Genomic DNA, 14,759 nt, shown 5'->3' with positions numbered 1-14,759 from the left:
CTAAAATTTAGAAAGCCTCTAGACTTCTGATCCTTTGTAATGGTAATTATTTTTTCATTTTTTTATTTAACCTTTATTTAACCAGTTAGAACAAGTTCTCATTTACTACTGCGACCTGATCAAGAAAGCAAAGCAGTGCGACAAAAAAACAACACAGAGTTACACATGGGATAAACAAAAGTACATGGAAATGGAGTACGGAGGTAAGACAAATAGGCCATAGTAGCGAAGTAATAACAATTTAGCAAATTACCACTGGAGTGATAGATGTGCAGATGATGTGCAGGTAGAAATACTGGTGTGCAAAAGAGCAAAAAAAGTAAATAAAAACAATATGGTAGTTGGATGGGCTATGTACAGCTACAGGTATCGGTGAGCTACTCAGATAGCTGATGCTTAAAGTTAGTGAGGGAGATAAGTCTCCAACTTCAGCGATTTTTGCAATTCGTTCCAGTCATTGACAGCAGAGGAACTGGAAGGAAAGACAGCCAAAGTAGGTGTTGGCTTTGGGGATGACCAGTGAGATATACCTGCTGGAGCACGTGCTACGGTTGGGTGTTGTTATGGTGACCAGTGAGCTCAGATAAGGAGGAGCATTAAATAGCAAAGACTTATAGATGACCTGGAGCCAGTGGGTCTGGCGACGAATATGTAGCGAGGGCCAGCCGACGAGAGCATACAGGTCGCACTGGTGGGTAGTATATGGGGTTTTGGTGACAAAACGGATGGCACTGTGATAGACTGCATCCAATTTGCTGAGTAGAGTGTTGGAGGCTATTTTGTAAATGACATCGCCGAAGTTGAGGATCGGTAGGATAGTCAGTTTTACGAGGGTATGTTTGGCTGCGTGAGCAAAGGAGGCTTTGTTGCGAAATAGGAAGCCGATTCTAGATTTCATTTTGGATTGGAGATGCTTAATGTGAGTCAGGAAGGAGAGTTTACAGTCCAGCCAGACACTTAGAATATGTGGACAACTACAAATACCTAAGTCAGAACCGTCCAGAGTAGTGATACTAGTCAGGCGGGCGGGTCCGGGCAGCGATCGGTTGAAGAGCATGCATTTAGTTTTACTAGCGTTTAAGAGCAGTTGGATGGCGCGGAAGGAGTGCTGTATGGCATTGAAGCTCATCTGGAGGTTAGTTAACACAGTGTCCAAAGAAGGGCCAGATGTATACAGAATGGTGTAGTCTGCGTAGAGGTGTATCAAGGAGTCATCCGCAGCAAGAGCGACATCATTGATATATACAGAGAAAAGAGTCGGCCCGAGAATTGAACCCTGTGGTACACCCATAGAGACTGCCAGAGGTCCGGACAACAGGCCCTCCGATTTGACACACTGAACTCCATCTGAGATGTAGTTGGTGAACCAGGCAAGGCAGTCATCTGAGAAACCAAGGCTGTTGAGTCTGCAGATAAGAATGCGATGATTGACAGAGTCGAAAGCCTTGAACAGGTCGACAAAGACAGCTGCACAGTACTGTCTTTTATCGATGGTGGTTATGATATCGTTTAGTACCTTGAGCGTGGCTGAGGTGCACCCGTGACCAGCTCGGAAACCGGATTGCAGAGAAGGTACGGTGGGATTCGAAATGGTCAGTGATCTGTTTGTTAACTTGGCTTTCAAAGACTTTGGAAAAACAGGGCAGGATGGATATAGGTCTGCAACAGTTTGGGTCTAGAGTGTTACCCCTTTTGAAGAGGGGGAAGACCGCGGCAACTTTCCAATCTTTAAGAATCTCGGACAACATGAAAGGGAGGTTGAACAGACTATTAATAGGGGTTGCAACAATGGCGGCGGATAATTTTAGGAAGAGGATCCAGATTGTCTAGCCCAGCGGATTTGTACGGGTCCAGGTTTTACAGCTATCTGGATTTGGGTGAAGGAGAAGCTGGGGAGGCTCGGGCAAGTAGCTGCGGGGGGTGCTGAGCTGTTGGCCGGGGTTGGGGTAGCCAGGAGGAAAGCATGGCCAGCCATAGAGAAATGCTTATTGAAATTCTCGATTATCGTGGATTTATCGGTGGTGACAGTGTTTCCTAGCCTCAGTGCAGTGGGCAGCTGGGAGGAGGTGCTCTTATTCTCCATGGACTTTAGTGTCCAATAACTTTTTGGAGTTAGAGCTGCATGATGCAAATTTCTGTTTGAAAAAGCTAGCCTTTGCTTTCCTAACTGACTGTGTGTATTGGTTCCTGACTTCCCTGAAAAGTTGCATATCGCGGGGACTATTCGATGCTAGTGCAGTACGCAACAGGATGTTTTTGTGCTGGTCGAGGGCAGTCAGGTCTGTGAACCAAGGGCTATATCTGTTCTTAGTTGTATATTTTTTGAAAGGGGCATGCTTATTTAAGATGTTGAGGAAATTCCTTTTAAAGAACAACCAGGCATCCTCTACTGACGGGATGAGGTCAATATCCTTCCAGGATACCCGGGCCAGGTCGATTAGAAAGGCCTGTTCGCAGAAGTGTTTTAGGGAGCGTTTGACAGTGATGAGGGGTGGTCGTTTGACCACGGACCCATAACGGATGCAGGCAATGAGGCAGTGATCGCTGAGATCCTGATTGAAAACAGCAGAGGTGTATTTGGAGGGCAAGTTGGTAAGGATAATATCTTTGAGGGTGCCCATGTTCATGGATTTAGGATTGTACCTGGTGGGTTCCTTGATAATTTGTGTGAGATTGAGGGCGTCTAGCTTAGATTGTAGGACGGCTGGTGTGTTAAGCATATCCCAGTTTAGGTCACCTAGCAGAACGAACTCTGAAGATAGATGGGGGGCAATCAATTCACATATGGTGTCCAGGGCACAGCTGGGAGCTGAGGGGGGTCTATAACAGGCGGCAACAGTGATAGACTTATTTCTGGAGAGATTAATTTTTCAAATTAGAAACTCGAACTGTTTGGGCATAGACCTGGAAAGTATGACAGAACTTTGCAGGCTAACTCCTTCCCCTTTGGCAGTTCTATCTTGACGGAAAATGTTGTAGTTGGCGATGGAAATCTCTGAATTTTTGGTGGCCTTCCTAAGCCAGGATTCAGACACGGCTAGGACATCAGAGTTGGCGGAGTGTGCTAAAGCAGTGAATAAAACAAATTTAGGGAGGAGGCTTCTGATGTTAACATGCATGAAACCAAGGCTTTTACGGTTACAGAAGTCAACAAATGAGAGCGCCTGGGGGCACACAGGGCCTGGGTTAACCTCCACATCACCCGAGGAACAGAGGAGGGTAGGATGAGGGTACAGCTAAAGGCTATCAAAACTGTCCGTCTAGTGCGTTGGGGACAGAATAAAAGGAGCAGATTTCTGGACGTGGTAGAATAGATTCAGGGCATAACATACAGACAGGTATGGTAGGGTGCGGGTACAGTGGAGGTAAACCTAGGCATTGAGTGACGATGCCTAAATATTTAAGTTCTTATTTCACTGGAATACCATAATATGAAAGTGTCACACAATCTTTGACAGCCATGAGATCACATTTATTAATGTTAAGATATAGACCAGATGCTTTGGGAAAGGATTGTGTCACATTGATCGATATGGGAATCTGACGAGCATCTTTCAGAAAACATTCCTTCCTCCCTCGCCCTGCAAGTGTGTACTCGTTAGACGTCATCAGAAGTGTCCACTTAATTTGAGGGCTGAGGGGATAGGGTATGTCTTGTGTTTGGACCGCAGACCGTGAAAACAACGGTCGGACATCTTGAACGCAGTCTCCAGTTCTTATTATACCAAGAGAGAAAGAGGCCGAACTCGGTGGAAAATTCTATTCACTTTCAATTTAAAGGGCTGTATTGACATGGGACATTTGTTTCCAATGCCAAAGCAGGTGAAATACCACTCTCCAGCAGGTGGCGTTTTTGTTTTTGTTGCCCACCAAGCAAGGAGTTTTTGTATGGAGGTCAATGAGTAACGAACTTAATCAACAAAAAAAAGGAATAGTTTATTTTCTACGTGAGGTTTATTTGATCGAATAGAAGTTTCGTAATGCTTAAGTTGTTACTCGTGTACTGATATAAGTAGGACACGTGATATCCCGGAACTTTGAGAAAAAACACTTTATATCGTTGTTGTCTCGATATGGCTATGCATGTTATGGGGCTAGTTAGCAAAGTATCGCTCTCCATTGAATACATGCAGTCACGTCAACAACCCTCATCGAATATTCAAAAAATGATTACAACAATGAGATCTATCCACCAATCCAAATAAAGGATAAGAGGGAGCTAGATAGCCCGCCGTCCCGCTTTCCGTCAACGACTTCCATTGTTTAGGGCGGAGAAACATGCAACTTGTTAGTATATCCATAATCTTTGTATTATACCGCATTGGTTTTTATTATACCTCAGTGGTTTTCACCCGTGTCTACTTAGTTTAATGGTTGTTGTATATAGGCACGAGCCACACCCTCCTCTTCCCTTTTGGATGAATCGCAGGTGGGGACGTCCAATTCAATGAACGCTATTTCTTTGTGATTGACAGTAAATGATGATTATGCCATATTTACTATTTCTAAATAATATAACATTCTGAATGTGTTATTATAAAATGTATATATTGATACATGAATCTGTTTAATCATTAATTTGTTACAAATGCATAATATTTTTTAACCTGTTTTAATCCTCGTACCCACTACATTCTCCATTAAAGTGTTGAATTGTGTCTCGGATCCTACGGTTTAAAATGATCAACTTGAGAATGGATGGAACATCAAGGTTTGGATTGCACTTGATTTTAATATTCTATATGTGGTTTGGGGTTCCACATTGTGTAAGAACAGCCAGATAGCCAGTCCATTTCTCGGGGTATCGGGCAAATGGGCTGGTCCGTCTTTAGCCAGTGGGCTCTCTTTAGTTGGTTAATAATGGGGGCCACAAGGATGTGCCGGTGTGTAAATGCCTGGGCCAATTTCTGGTCCCAGTCCGTTCCTGGATAACCCCATGTGACCTCCCATCCAGTTTAGTGACCCAATAACAGATGACTTATCATCATCACAACTAGCCTTTGAAATGCAACACTCCCCACAGTTGGCCATTGTTGGTTGCCTACAGGTGTGTGTTTTCCTCTATGTCCAATGTTTACCAATCAGAGGAAGAAGATGGCTGATGATTTAAGTGTGAATGTTTTATAAACATATGTATGTTACAGGTAGAGTATAGGGAGAGGTGGGTAAAGGTAGGTCACGCATAGGTGGACACAATCCATCAAAGATGCTTTTACAGCAATCATCCACAACACTATGGACTGGCTCAAACCAGGTAAAATACATGGCAGACAAAAGTAATCAACAGAATTGGAAAGCGATCAATATGATTGAATCTCATTTATTTCCATGGGTTTGGAAATGTAGACAGTTGATACAGTACGGGACATTGTGTCTGGAGCCAGAAGGTCTTAATGTCCAGGCGGTGACTGGGTTTGCTTTGGTAACATGATACATTTATGATGGCAATAGGTTGAGACAGGGCCACTGTATCAATATGAACTGGCTGAAGTCAGTGAGAATAGTAGAGAGGCCTAAAATACAACGCATTACAATTGTGGACAAAAAAAAGACAAAACCGCAATAACCTTTTCCACACAATCCTGCTGACCCAAACCATACTGTGCTGGCTTAGATATTGTCTTTTCTAGCACGGTTCCAGCAACAATGGTGATTGCGTAACCAGGCCAGCTTTGCTCGGCTCAGTAGTGTGAAACGGTTATAGTGGTGATTCCCAGCAGGGTTGAGGTCAATTATATTTAAATTCCAGTCATTTCAGGAATACACAAAAATTCCAATTCTCTTCAATGCTTTGCAATGAGGAAAATGTGAAATTTGGTTTACTTTCTGAATTGGCCCCGACCCTGATTCCCAGCAGTTCAGGACCACCATCCATTTACTCTCTGGTCCACTTGATGGCCCAGCCTGCACCTCTCCGTGCAGAGCAGCGCTCCACGTCCTTCTCCCTATCCAGAAGGAACTCCCACAGCAGCTGGTTGACTGTCTCCGGCTGGTCCTGCTGTACCCAGTGGCTGCACCCAGGGATGGTGTGCAAGGTGACGGATCCCCGGGCGTAGGGCCTGGTGCCCCCAGACATCCCCTCTACCAGGATGCTGTCAGCCTCGCCCCAGATCAGCAGGCACGGCACCTCCACTTCCTGGTGCTTGTAAAGGGCGTTACTGGAATCATATTAAATGTACAATAAAACGTTCTATAAAACATATTGGTGTTGTGTATTTTTTCCTGGTCCAAACAAAGTACTGGTATGCTGTTTTCTTTCTATATTTCCATGTGCATCTTTTGTATATTTGTATTTTTTGTGGTGATTGCAGGAACAAAATCACCAAGGTGGTGATTCAGTGTCAGATACTGTATGTTGGTGGGGAAAATGGACTTCTACACACAAAACTGCAAATCAAATGAAACGTATTGTTATTTGACAGTCCACATGTTATCATAAAGGATATTGAGGCGGTTAGCTATCTTTCTGACCTGAGTAGTGAGCGATAGTAGTTGAGGGGTGCGGTCAACCCGCCAGGTTGGGACAGGCGGTAGAGATACCCCTCGAGCTGAGCTTCAGTCAACCTGCGGGCACGGTTCCTGATGCCACCACGACCCCCACACAGCAGACTACGCACCAACTGGACACAAAAACACAGGAGAGGAGGAGAACCATGATACTATGACCTGTAATCATGAAAAAAACAGGGTGGAGGACTTAAAACAGACCGTATAAATTAGTTTTACATGCAATTCTATGGGAGGACAGGACCTGGGTTCAAATAGTACTTGTTTTCTTTCAAATACTTTGAACGTATATGCCTGGAGGGGCAGATTTGCGGGGTTTGTACTTTTGGGACTATTCCATTGCACCATGAAAGCACGATAGTGTGCATGAATGTAACTATACGAGTCATAGAAGATAAAGTGCCTCTATGCTGGTGTGAGTTTCTTAGACACTACCTTGAAGTCCTCCAGTGATAGAGTGAACTCTGGGAGTGCAGGGAGCTGGAAGAAGCAGGCATGACCACAGCGCAGGAGCTCAGAGGGTCTCCTCAACACTGCATCTAGGTGGAAAAAAGAGAGAATCACATTATACATAGCCAGCTAGGACATTTCCAATATACTTCTATTCTCTGGAAAACCAAACTATACTGATCGAGCATCGAACTGAACATATTTTAAAGCAAGTCCATAGATATGGTATGGTACGGTTCAGTACCCATAAGGGAAAGTAATAGAACACACACATGCAGGTACACACTCATCATTACCTAGCCAGGAGGCAGGGTGCGGTGCATTCATGATGACCAGTCGCTGCACCATATCAGGCCTCTCCAGCGTGAAGTGCCAGGCCAGCATACCACCCCAGTCATGGCCCACCAACACACAACTGGTGTGGCCTGAAATCTCAGAAAAAACAATAAACTGTTAAACCTTTGAGGCCCATTGAACTCCTTTTAGTTCTATAGCACCATTTCTTCTAGTAATGTAAGATATTTACTACTACTTTCTCCCTCTGTCGTAGACAGTGAAGTCTGCATACATAGTCTGCTGTATATCAGGGAGATTCAACTAATGGCCTTCAGCCCTCAAATACTGCTGGTTTTCTTTTTTAGCTGATAGTTCATTCCTTGTGCGGAGAGACCACACCCATCTGGTGTCCTTGTCCCAGTTGCCAGATTAGAAGGATAGACCAGCAGTTAAATAGCCCATATGGTATACCGAGGCTAACACGTGTAGTGTACCTAATTCATCAATGGCGTCCCTGATATCGTAACAGAGTTTCTCCAGAGAGTAGTCCTCTAGCTGGGAGGGTGCGTCAGAGTCGCCACAGCCACGCAGGTCCATTGCCACCGTGTGGTACTGTCCACTAAACCCACACAGCTGGTAGCGCCACGAGTACCTGAGATAGAGATGGCGGGAGAGAGGATTATTACTTTGCTTAAAGCTGGCAGGTATAATTGTATTATGATATAGTTATAATGCATTGTAAAACTTGTCACTGGCATGTACAATATGACAGGAGATGTGATAATGCTTTATAATGCGGTAATAAAAAAGGAGTGGGTGTGTGTGTGTATGTTACCAATTCTCTGGGAATCCATGAAGGAAGAGCATTAGAGGCTTCCTGCTGTCTCCCTTGGTTACATAATGGAACCTCAAACCAGAGCTCTGTGATAAAAAGGGAGAAGAGGGAGATGGGTGGGATAGGTAGAGGTGAGGAGGAGATGGAAAGACGGCAGAGAGATAGTGAGAGGGTTAACAGCTGCTGTGCTTTCCATCACTCTGGGAATTTGAAAGTGTTTGGCAGAACTACGCTGTTCTTTTTACATAGTTGTCTGTCCTCCAGCTTCTAATATTAGAGTAGAGTGGAGATAGATAATGTTGAAACGGGTGTGTATCCCAAATGGCACTCTATTCCCTAGATAGTGTACTACTTTTCACCAGGGCTCATAGAGCTCTGGCCAAGAGTTGTGCAATGGGTCAAGGTCAAACGTTGTGTGTTGAGTTCCATTCGGGATGCAGACAGGGAGGTGGAGTGGGTGATCAAACTAAAATTAGATACAACCCCTCAACTCTTGCACACATTAGTCAACTGAGCAATTGTCAAGACCGATAAACAGATAGCCTAATGTTGTATTTCACTTGAAAAGACCCATTGATATTTTATTTACCCCGCTATCCCACCCAAACATGTTTGATTTCCTTATGTTTGAGGGTAATCATTAAGTACTCACCAATTGCTGACTGCAATAAAATATAAAAGTAGCAAATGTTATGCTGACAATAGCAGTGTTTTTCTCTCTCACTCCTATCTATTCTTACCCTGCCCCACAAGTAGCCGTGTGTGCCCAGAGTGGGATCACGCAGACAGGCGGGCTGCTTCTTGCGGACTGTCCATTGGAAGGTCCCGTAGGGGTCTTTCAGTGCACGCCATGCGATCCGGGTAAGAACCAGTACGGCTGTGAGTCCAGCCGTGCCATATACAAGAAACCAGTACAGCACAGACTGAAACCACAGACACAATCTGGTCGGAACCAAGAGAAGGTCCACGATCACGGAATTGCTCATTGCTCGCCTCCTTATTCTAGTTTTGGACCGCAAGTTTTAACAGGCTGCGAGTGCGTCTGCTGTGTGTCTGTTGGGAAATCCCCAGTGGCGCGTCCGCTTCTTCAATATGGCTTATTGTAAAGAGCGTACCTTTCCCGCCTCATTTCAATACCCTTAGGGAAAGATTATTTACAGGTGTAAAAAAACACACGATTTCACATGTGCAATGTCCCCATGTTTTTGGGACACTTCACATGTGATATTCCACATGAAGTTTCACATGGATTAAAATGTTCACGATGCCCTGCAGTCATTAGGTTGTCCCCAGAACGTCACGAAATAGCCAGTGTTTTCCAAGTCAATCTCAACTTTGTGTAATATATTCAATAAAATCGATTTCAGTAACTCCAGAAATTATTCACACCCCTCGACTTTTTCGGGTCACTGGCCTACACACAATACCTATAATGTCAAAATGGAAATGTGTTTTTAGAAATGTTTTGAAATGAATTAAAAATGGAAAGTTGAAATGTCATAGCAAGCCTAAATAAGTTCAGGAGTAAAAATGTGCTTAACCAGTCACATAAGTTGCATGGACTCACTGTGTGCAATAGTGTTTAACATAATTTTTTTATGACTACCTCATCTCTGTACCCCACACACACAATTATCTGTGAGGTCCCATCAGTTGAGCAGTGAATTTGAAACAAATTCAACCACAAAGACCAGGGAGGTTTTCCAAAGCCTCTCAAAGGCCACCCATTTTATCTTACCATTATTTAACTAGGCAAGTCAGTTAAGAACAAATTCTTAATTTCAATGACGGCCTAGGAACAGTGGGTTCAGGGGCAGGACGACAGATTTTTACCTTGTCGGCTTGGGGATTCGATCTTGCAACCTTTCGGTTACTAGTCCAACGCACTAACCACTAACCACAACCACCTGCCGCCCCTATTTGTAGATGGGTGGGGGGAAAAGCAGACATTGAATATCCCTTTGAGCATGGTGATGTTAATACACTTCACACGGGTATCACTACAAAGATACAGACGTCCTTCCTAACTCAGTTGCCGAAGAGGAGGGAAACCACTCTGAAATTTCACCACGAGGCCAATGGGGACTTTTAAGGGCTGTGATAGAAAACTGAGGATGGATCAACATTGTAGTTACAATACTAACCTAAATGACAGAGTGAGGAAGCCTGTACAGAATAAAAATATTCCAAAACATGCATCCTCTTTGCAACAAGGCACTATAGTAACACTGCAAAAAAAGAGGCAAAGCAATTACATTTTTGTCCTGGTATGAATACTTTCTGAAGGCACTGTATATGCTACAAATGAGGAAGCGTCACTCTCTCTCTCCCTCAAAAGTTAATATCCCTAAGAAAGTATGGGCTAGTTTTACAGATAGATTGCACCAGTACTGTACTACATTGTCCTCTAGTCCATAAATAGTCCATCCCCGACATCACAGAACCAAATGTAGGACTTCACTAAGGAAACCAGTCCAGAGCCCTTATTACCATAATCCAATGCAAAGGAAAGAAATACCAACATTTTGTTTATTTTTTATTTTCTATAAAAGAGATGAGTTTACTCCATGATCATAACAGATTTAATCATTGACCTCGACAGACCACTCACATACCAAACAATAATCGAGGAAAATGTTACACAAAACCCCCCAAAAAACAAAAGACCAAAAATGTAACACAAAATAAAATACCTGAATAAAGCAAACTCTGCTGAGCACATTCTGAAGAAGAATCCATATTTATGGCACATCATGTCCATCAGTTACCATGGGGATAAAAATAAGGAATTAATAAAAGGCTTGAAGGAATGAAAAAGTATTTGACCTTTTCATAACCTGTCTAACAAAACAAAATTATATATAGGCTATTCATATATGGTGGACTCCATCAAAATGAAGACTGGCTTTAGCAAAGAAACTCGTTCTCTTGTAGCATTTTGTATATTAATCTTCATCTCCATTTCAAATGCTTTTCTATAATGGGGCACATGCGTCCCTGCGCCACATACTAAAATCATACATACATACTCATCCTCACAAACGTTCTGACACACAAATGCTAAAGTGGCGCGGCAGAAACAGGTCTACTTAAAAATGTACTGATTGAATGAAAATGAGAAAGTAGTCGAGTCAAGTGTACACTCATACCACAGAAGTCCAGCTAAAACTAGATTTAAACCTGAATATCGTTAAATGGGTAAAATATAAAATGCTGACTTTTCCTTTGACTTTTTACACAAGCTTATCCTAAATCTCCCTCCCTCCCCTTCCCACCCGTACATACTGTATCCACCCCAAATGTAATATATGCCAACTAGAATCATAGAACAATACAGGCACTGGAGAAAAACACCATAAGAGAAAACGCAGAGGACAGGGTCAGAGGTCAACCTGTCGTGACCTGTGACCCCCTTCGCCAACTCCAACAACAGAATTAGAACTTACATGTATCCACTAGAATCGAACAAGAAAAAATATAGAAATCAGAGCTGTTTTTGTAGGGTTTTCTAGAACATTTTTTTTGTCAAATTTATTTCTCGTATTTTTGTACGGCTAAAAGTTTCCCTCTGATTAATTGTAGTCATCATAATAATAACAAGACTCATGCACAGACTAGCCCGGAGGTGGAGCTCTTTTTTTGGTCTCTGCTCTCAGCATTAGTAAAGTCTGGAGGGTGGAGGTACATCCCAAATGGCACCCTATTTCCTATATAGTACACTAGAGTACCCCATGTGCCCTGGTCAAAAGCAATGCACTATATAAGGAGCATTTTGGATGCATCCTGGTACTAAATCTGTAAGAAGTGTCTCATCTGTTCTTATAAGAGCCCAATAAAATTGCAGTTGGAACTAATTATGTTTTGAGGTTTGCCTCACCCCATTCCTTGTCCCCAAATGACATGTAAAGTAGAGTGGCGGGCTCACTACCAGATTAGAACCCTTTGGATATGTTCCAACAACCATACCAGCACACCACTTATTTTGCATGTCCAATACATTGCTTCATTGTAAGTAGTATGCTAGTGTGTATAATGTAACATTCTTTTAACTTTAACTAGGCAAATTCCAGGCCAATATACAAGCAAGGAACAGGGAGGAATCAACACAGTTTATAAATCAAACAGTTCAGTAATAGTTACTGATTCTCTGGTTCAATAGTTTATATGAATCAGCTGCAAAGAGGAAAATGCTATTAATGACCACTTTCCTAGCTGTCTCCAAGCGTAATAATACACAATAAGGTGGTTACAGTGATGGTGAACTCAGATTCAACCCAACCAAGACACAGCTCTAGAAACAGCTGGACTCTGGCGTCATCCAAAATGGCACCCTATCCCCTTTATAGTGCACTACTAAACTAGTGCACTATGTAGGAAACCAGGTGCCATTTGGGACTGAGCCTCTGCCTCTAGTAGTGATCAGACTGTTTTGCTCCAGCTTCAGATGAGGAAGAAAACATGAAATATGAAAACTTCAAATGGTTCTTTAATTAATTAACACTTGTTGGAATAATGCATATATTAGGTTTTATCCTCTTAAAAACTACCTAAACGCTTTGTTTGAAGAGGGGTGATGAGGACAAGGGGGAAAAAAATCTATTTATATATTAAGAAAAAAAACACATATGAACAAAGAAGCATTTTTTTTTTAAAGGAGAAGTGGGAGGAATTCAGCATTAAAAAGGTAATGGTTGTTTGGCATAGACAGTGGGGCAAGTGTGTTGGTGAGGGGAGGGAGGGAGAAAAATATTTACAAAACAAATAAACAGTAATCATAGAATAAGAAAATACCTCTTTACAGTAGATCCTACATAATGAAAAAAGAAATCTGCACTTAATTCTGCTTTCTCCCTCCCACTGCAGACGGACTGTTCCATAATTTGTTGTTACTGATTTGTTCATATGCCCAGGCAAGGGAGAGAGGCCTATCTAATGTACGGTCTGTGTGTGTGTGTGTGGACAATGGACAAGAGTGAGGCAGAAGGCAAAGCTGTACTGTACCTCCTCTCCTAGAAAAAGAACACGTCAGAAGTTGAAGTCCCTCCCCCCTTATACACACACACACACCTGTCCCCAACAATTCCTTACATGTGTTCTCTCTAAAAAAGAAAAAGAAAAAAACAGATCACATAAAAATATTTATTCTGCCTCTCCTCTTATCAGACAGACGCCTGTCTGGCAGTCTTTATGAACACCCCAGTCTCGGTCCGTAGATACGCATAGGTACTTTGTTTCTCAGAGCATTTCACCGTTGCTGTGTTTTTCCGTTATCGTCTTTTACTTCCATTGACAAGATTGTTCTCCTTTGCTCTGTCCCGTGTGAAAGTATCAATCAGGTGTGAAATTACATGACCACCCGGAATCCTTTCCCTCATGTCTTGTTGCCAGGGGCAACAACAAGGGTCAAATCCCCAGAGAAACGACACCAAAACGTGGTTGAAAATATCCTGTTTATGTCGCTCCTTCAATGTGGCGTCTTACTTCCAGAGGCTGCATAGCAGAGCAGCTAACAGCCGAGTAGCTCGCCAGTCTAGCTGAAGATCACCCCCTCTGCTCTGGAGGAGGGGGGGGGGGGGGATTGTTTAATTCACATCCTGTATCTTGGTTCATTAAACCCCCCCCCCACCTGTGATGTCATACAGAAGATTCCATTTCATACGAAATGTTCAATTCCATATACATCATTCTGTTATGTGTTCTTGTTTCAGTGTTAAGTTTCTGGGGGTTCTCTCGTCATCAGAACAAGTTCTCCTCAAAGATAGCCATCAGGTCGCTTTGGAAATTCATGTCGATGGTCGCCGCCATCTGGAGAGGGGAGAGAGATTGAGGTGTCAGAAGAGCTGAGAGACTGAACATGGCATAGGGACTGATCATAAACTCACTGACACCGCTTTTGTGCTTCTCCCCTTCTGTCAATTCCCAAAGAGAAAGACATGGATATGTAAAATTGTTTTACAAAATGCAATACACGAGACAGGACAATTAAGGACATGCAATAGTCACAAAAAGAGACATGCCAACTATGAAACACACAGGACAATGCACATGACAATAACCCTACAGTAACAAACAAATAACCCAATCCCCCAACTATTAGCGATGGGGGGAAAATTTGATTCAGTTACATATCGGGATTTGACGATATACCGTATCGTTTTGACAATGTCGCAATATTATTTTTGCACTAGTTGTCTGTATCCATTATTTTTCCTTCAAAGCTTTTCTCCTTTTTAAATAGGGAACCAATTTGTTTTCAGCACTTATTTCCATGAAAGGTCAAAACAAATTTTTTCATGGCTCTCTCATCTATCTACAGCAGATATATGGCGAGCAATATGTTAGGACCATGGAATCGAATCAATAAGTATCGTCATAACATCGTATCTTGAGGACCTGTTATGGAATTTTTATGAATAATGACTAAATTATGTATACATTTAACGTAGAACTATAACTAAAACTACCCTGTCATTGTATGATTGTATGAAATTTATTAGAATCATACATCTAATGTGTGTAGTTTTAGTCAGAATTAGGACAAGGACTTTTTGTTCTTTTTTAGTATGTAAGCAGGGTGCAATTGTGAGAATGTATGAGATAAGAGGAGCTATCGACAGACAAGCTCTACTACTGTGTTCCTTACAGGACTTACAAGGTCTCTCCCCTCCCACCCAGAGAGGGGAGAGACCTT

General features: G+C 42.7%; 2 protein-coding genes across 5 annotated transcripts in view; both read right to left on the bottom strand.

Annotated features, from left to right (window-relative positions):
• Nucleotides 1-5,107: 5,107 nt before the first annotated feature.
• LOC129823957 (epoxide hydrolase 4) lies at nucleotides 5,108-9,171 on the bottom strand. The gene is made up of 7 exons (XM_055883107.1): nucleotides 8,809-9,171; nucleotides 8,069-8,154; nucleotides 7,728-7,885; nucleotides 7,254-7,382; nucleotides 6,943-7,046; nucleotides 6,472-6,620; nucleotides 5,108-6,158 (listed from the first exon to the last, which is right to left on the bottom strand). Exons 1-7 carry the CDS (start codon nucleotides 9,052-9,054, stop codon nucleotides 5,876-5,878), a joined length of 1,155 nt encoding a protein of 384 aa, XP_055739082.1. The 5' UTR covers nucleotides 9,055-9,171; the 3' UTR covers nucleotides 5,108-5,875.
• Nucleotides 9,172-10,583: 1,412 nt separating this feature from the next.
• Nucleotides 10,584-14,759, bottom strand: part of brd4 (bromodomain containing 4) — a 62,871-nt gene continuing 58,695 nt past the window's right edge. For all 4 annotated transcript variants that reach the window (XM_055883069.1, XM_055883043.1, XM_055883061.1 and 1 more), the window contains one exon: nucleotides 10,584-13,873. In XM_055883069.1, the coding sequence (XP_055739044.1) occupies nucleotides 13,805-13,873 (69 nt within the window). In that variant the 3' untranslated portion in view covers nucleotides 10,584-13,804. The remainder of the gene's footprint in view (nucleotides 13,874-14,759) is intronic.

The sequence above is a fragment of the Salvelinus fontinalis genome, chromosome 2 (genome assembly GCF_029448725.1).
Source record: "Salvelinus fontinalis isolate EN_2023a chromosome 2, ASM2944872v1, whole genome shotgun sequence".
NCBI classification, from domain to species: Eukaryota; Metazoa; Chordata; class Actinopteri; order Salmoniformes; family Salmonidae; genus Salvelinus; species Salvelinus fontinalis.
The sequence above is the reverse complement of the archived record's forward strand: the minus strand, read 5'-3'. Positions and strand labels throughout refer to the sequence as shown.

Bases quoted from the DNA above. Each gene is read 5' to 3' on its own strand.
- LOC129823957 (XM_055883107.1), bottom strand. From the start codon at position 9,054: ATGAGCAATTCCGTGATCGTGGACCTTCTCTTGGTTCCGACCAGATTG. The intron at 7,047-7,253 runs GTAATGATGAGT...TTTTCCACCTAG, and splicing joins GCACCCTGCCTCCTGGCTAG to ATGCAGTGTTGAGGAGACCC. The intron at 6,159-6,471 runs GTCAGAAAGATA...ATATGATTCCAG, and splicing joins TACTATCGCTCACTACTCAG to TAACGCCCTTTACAAGCACC.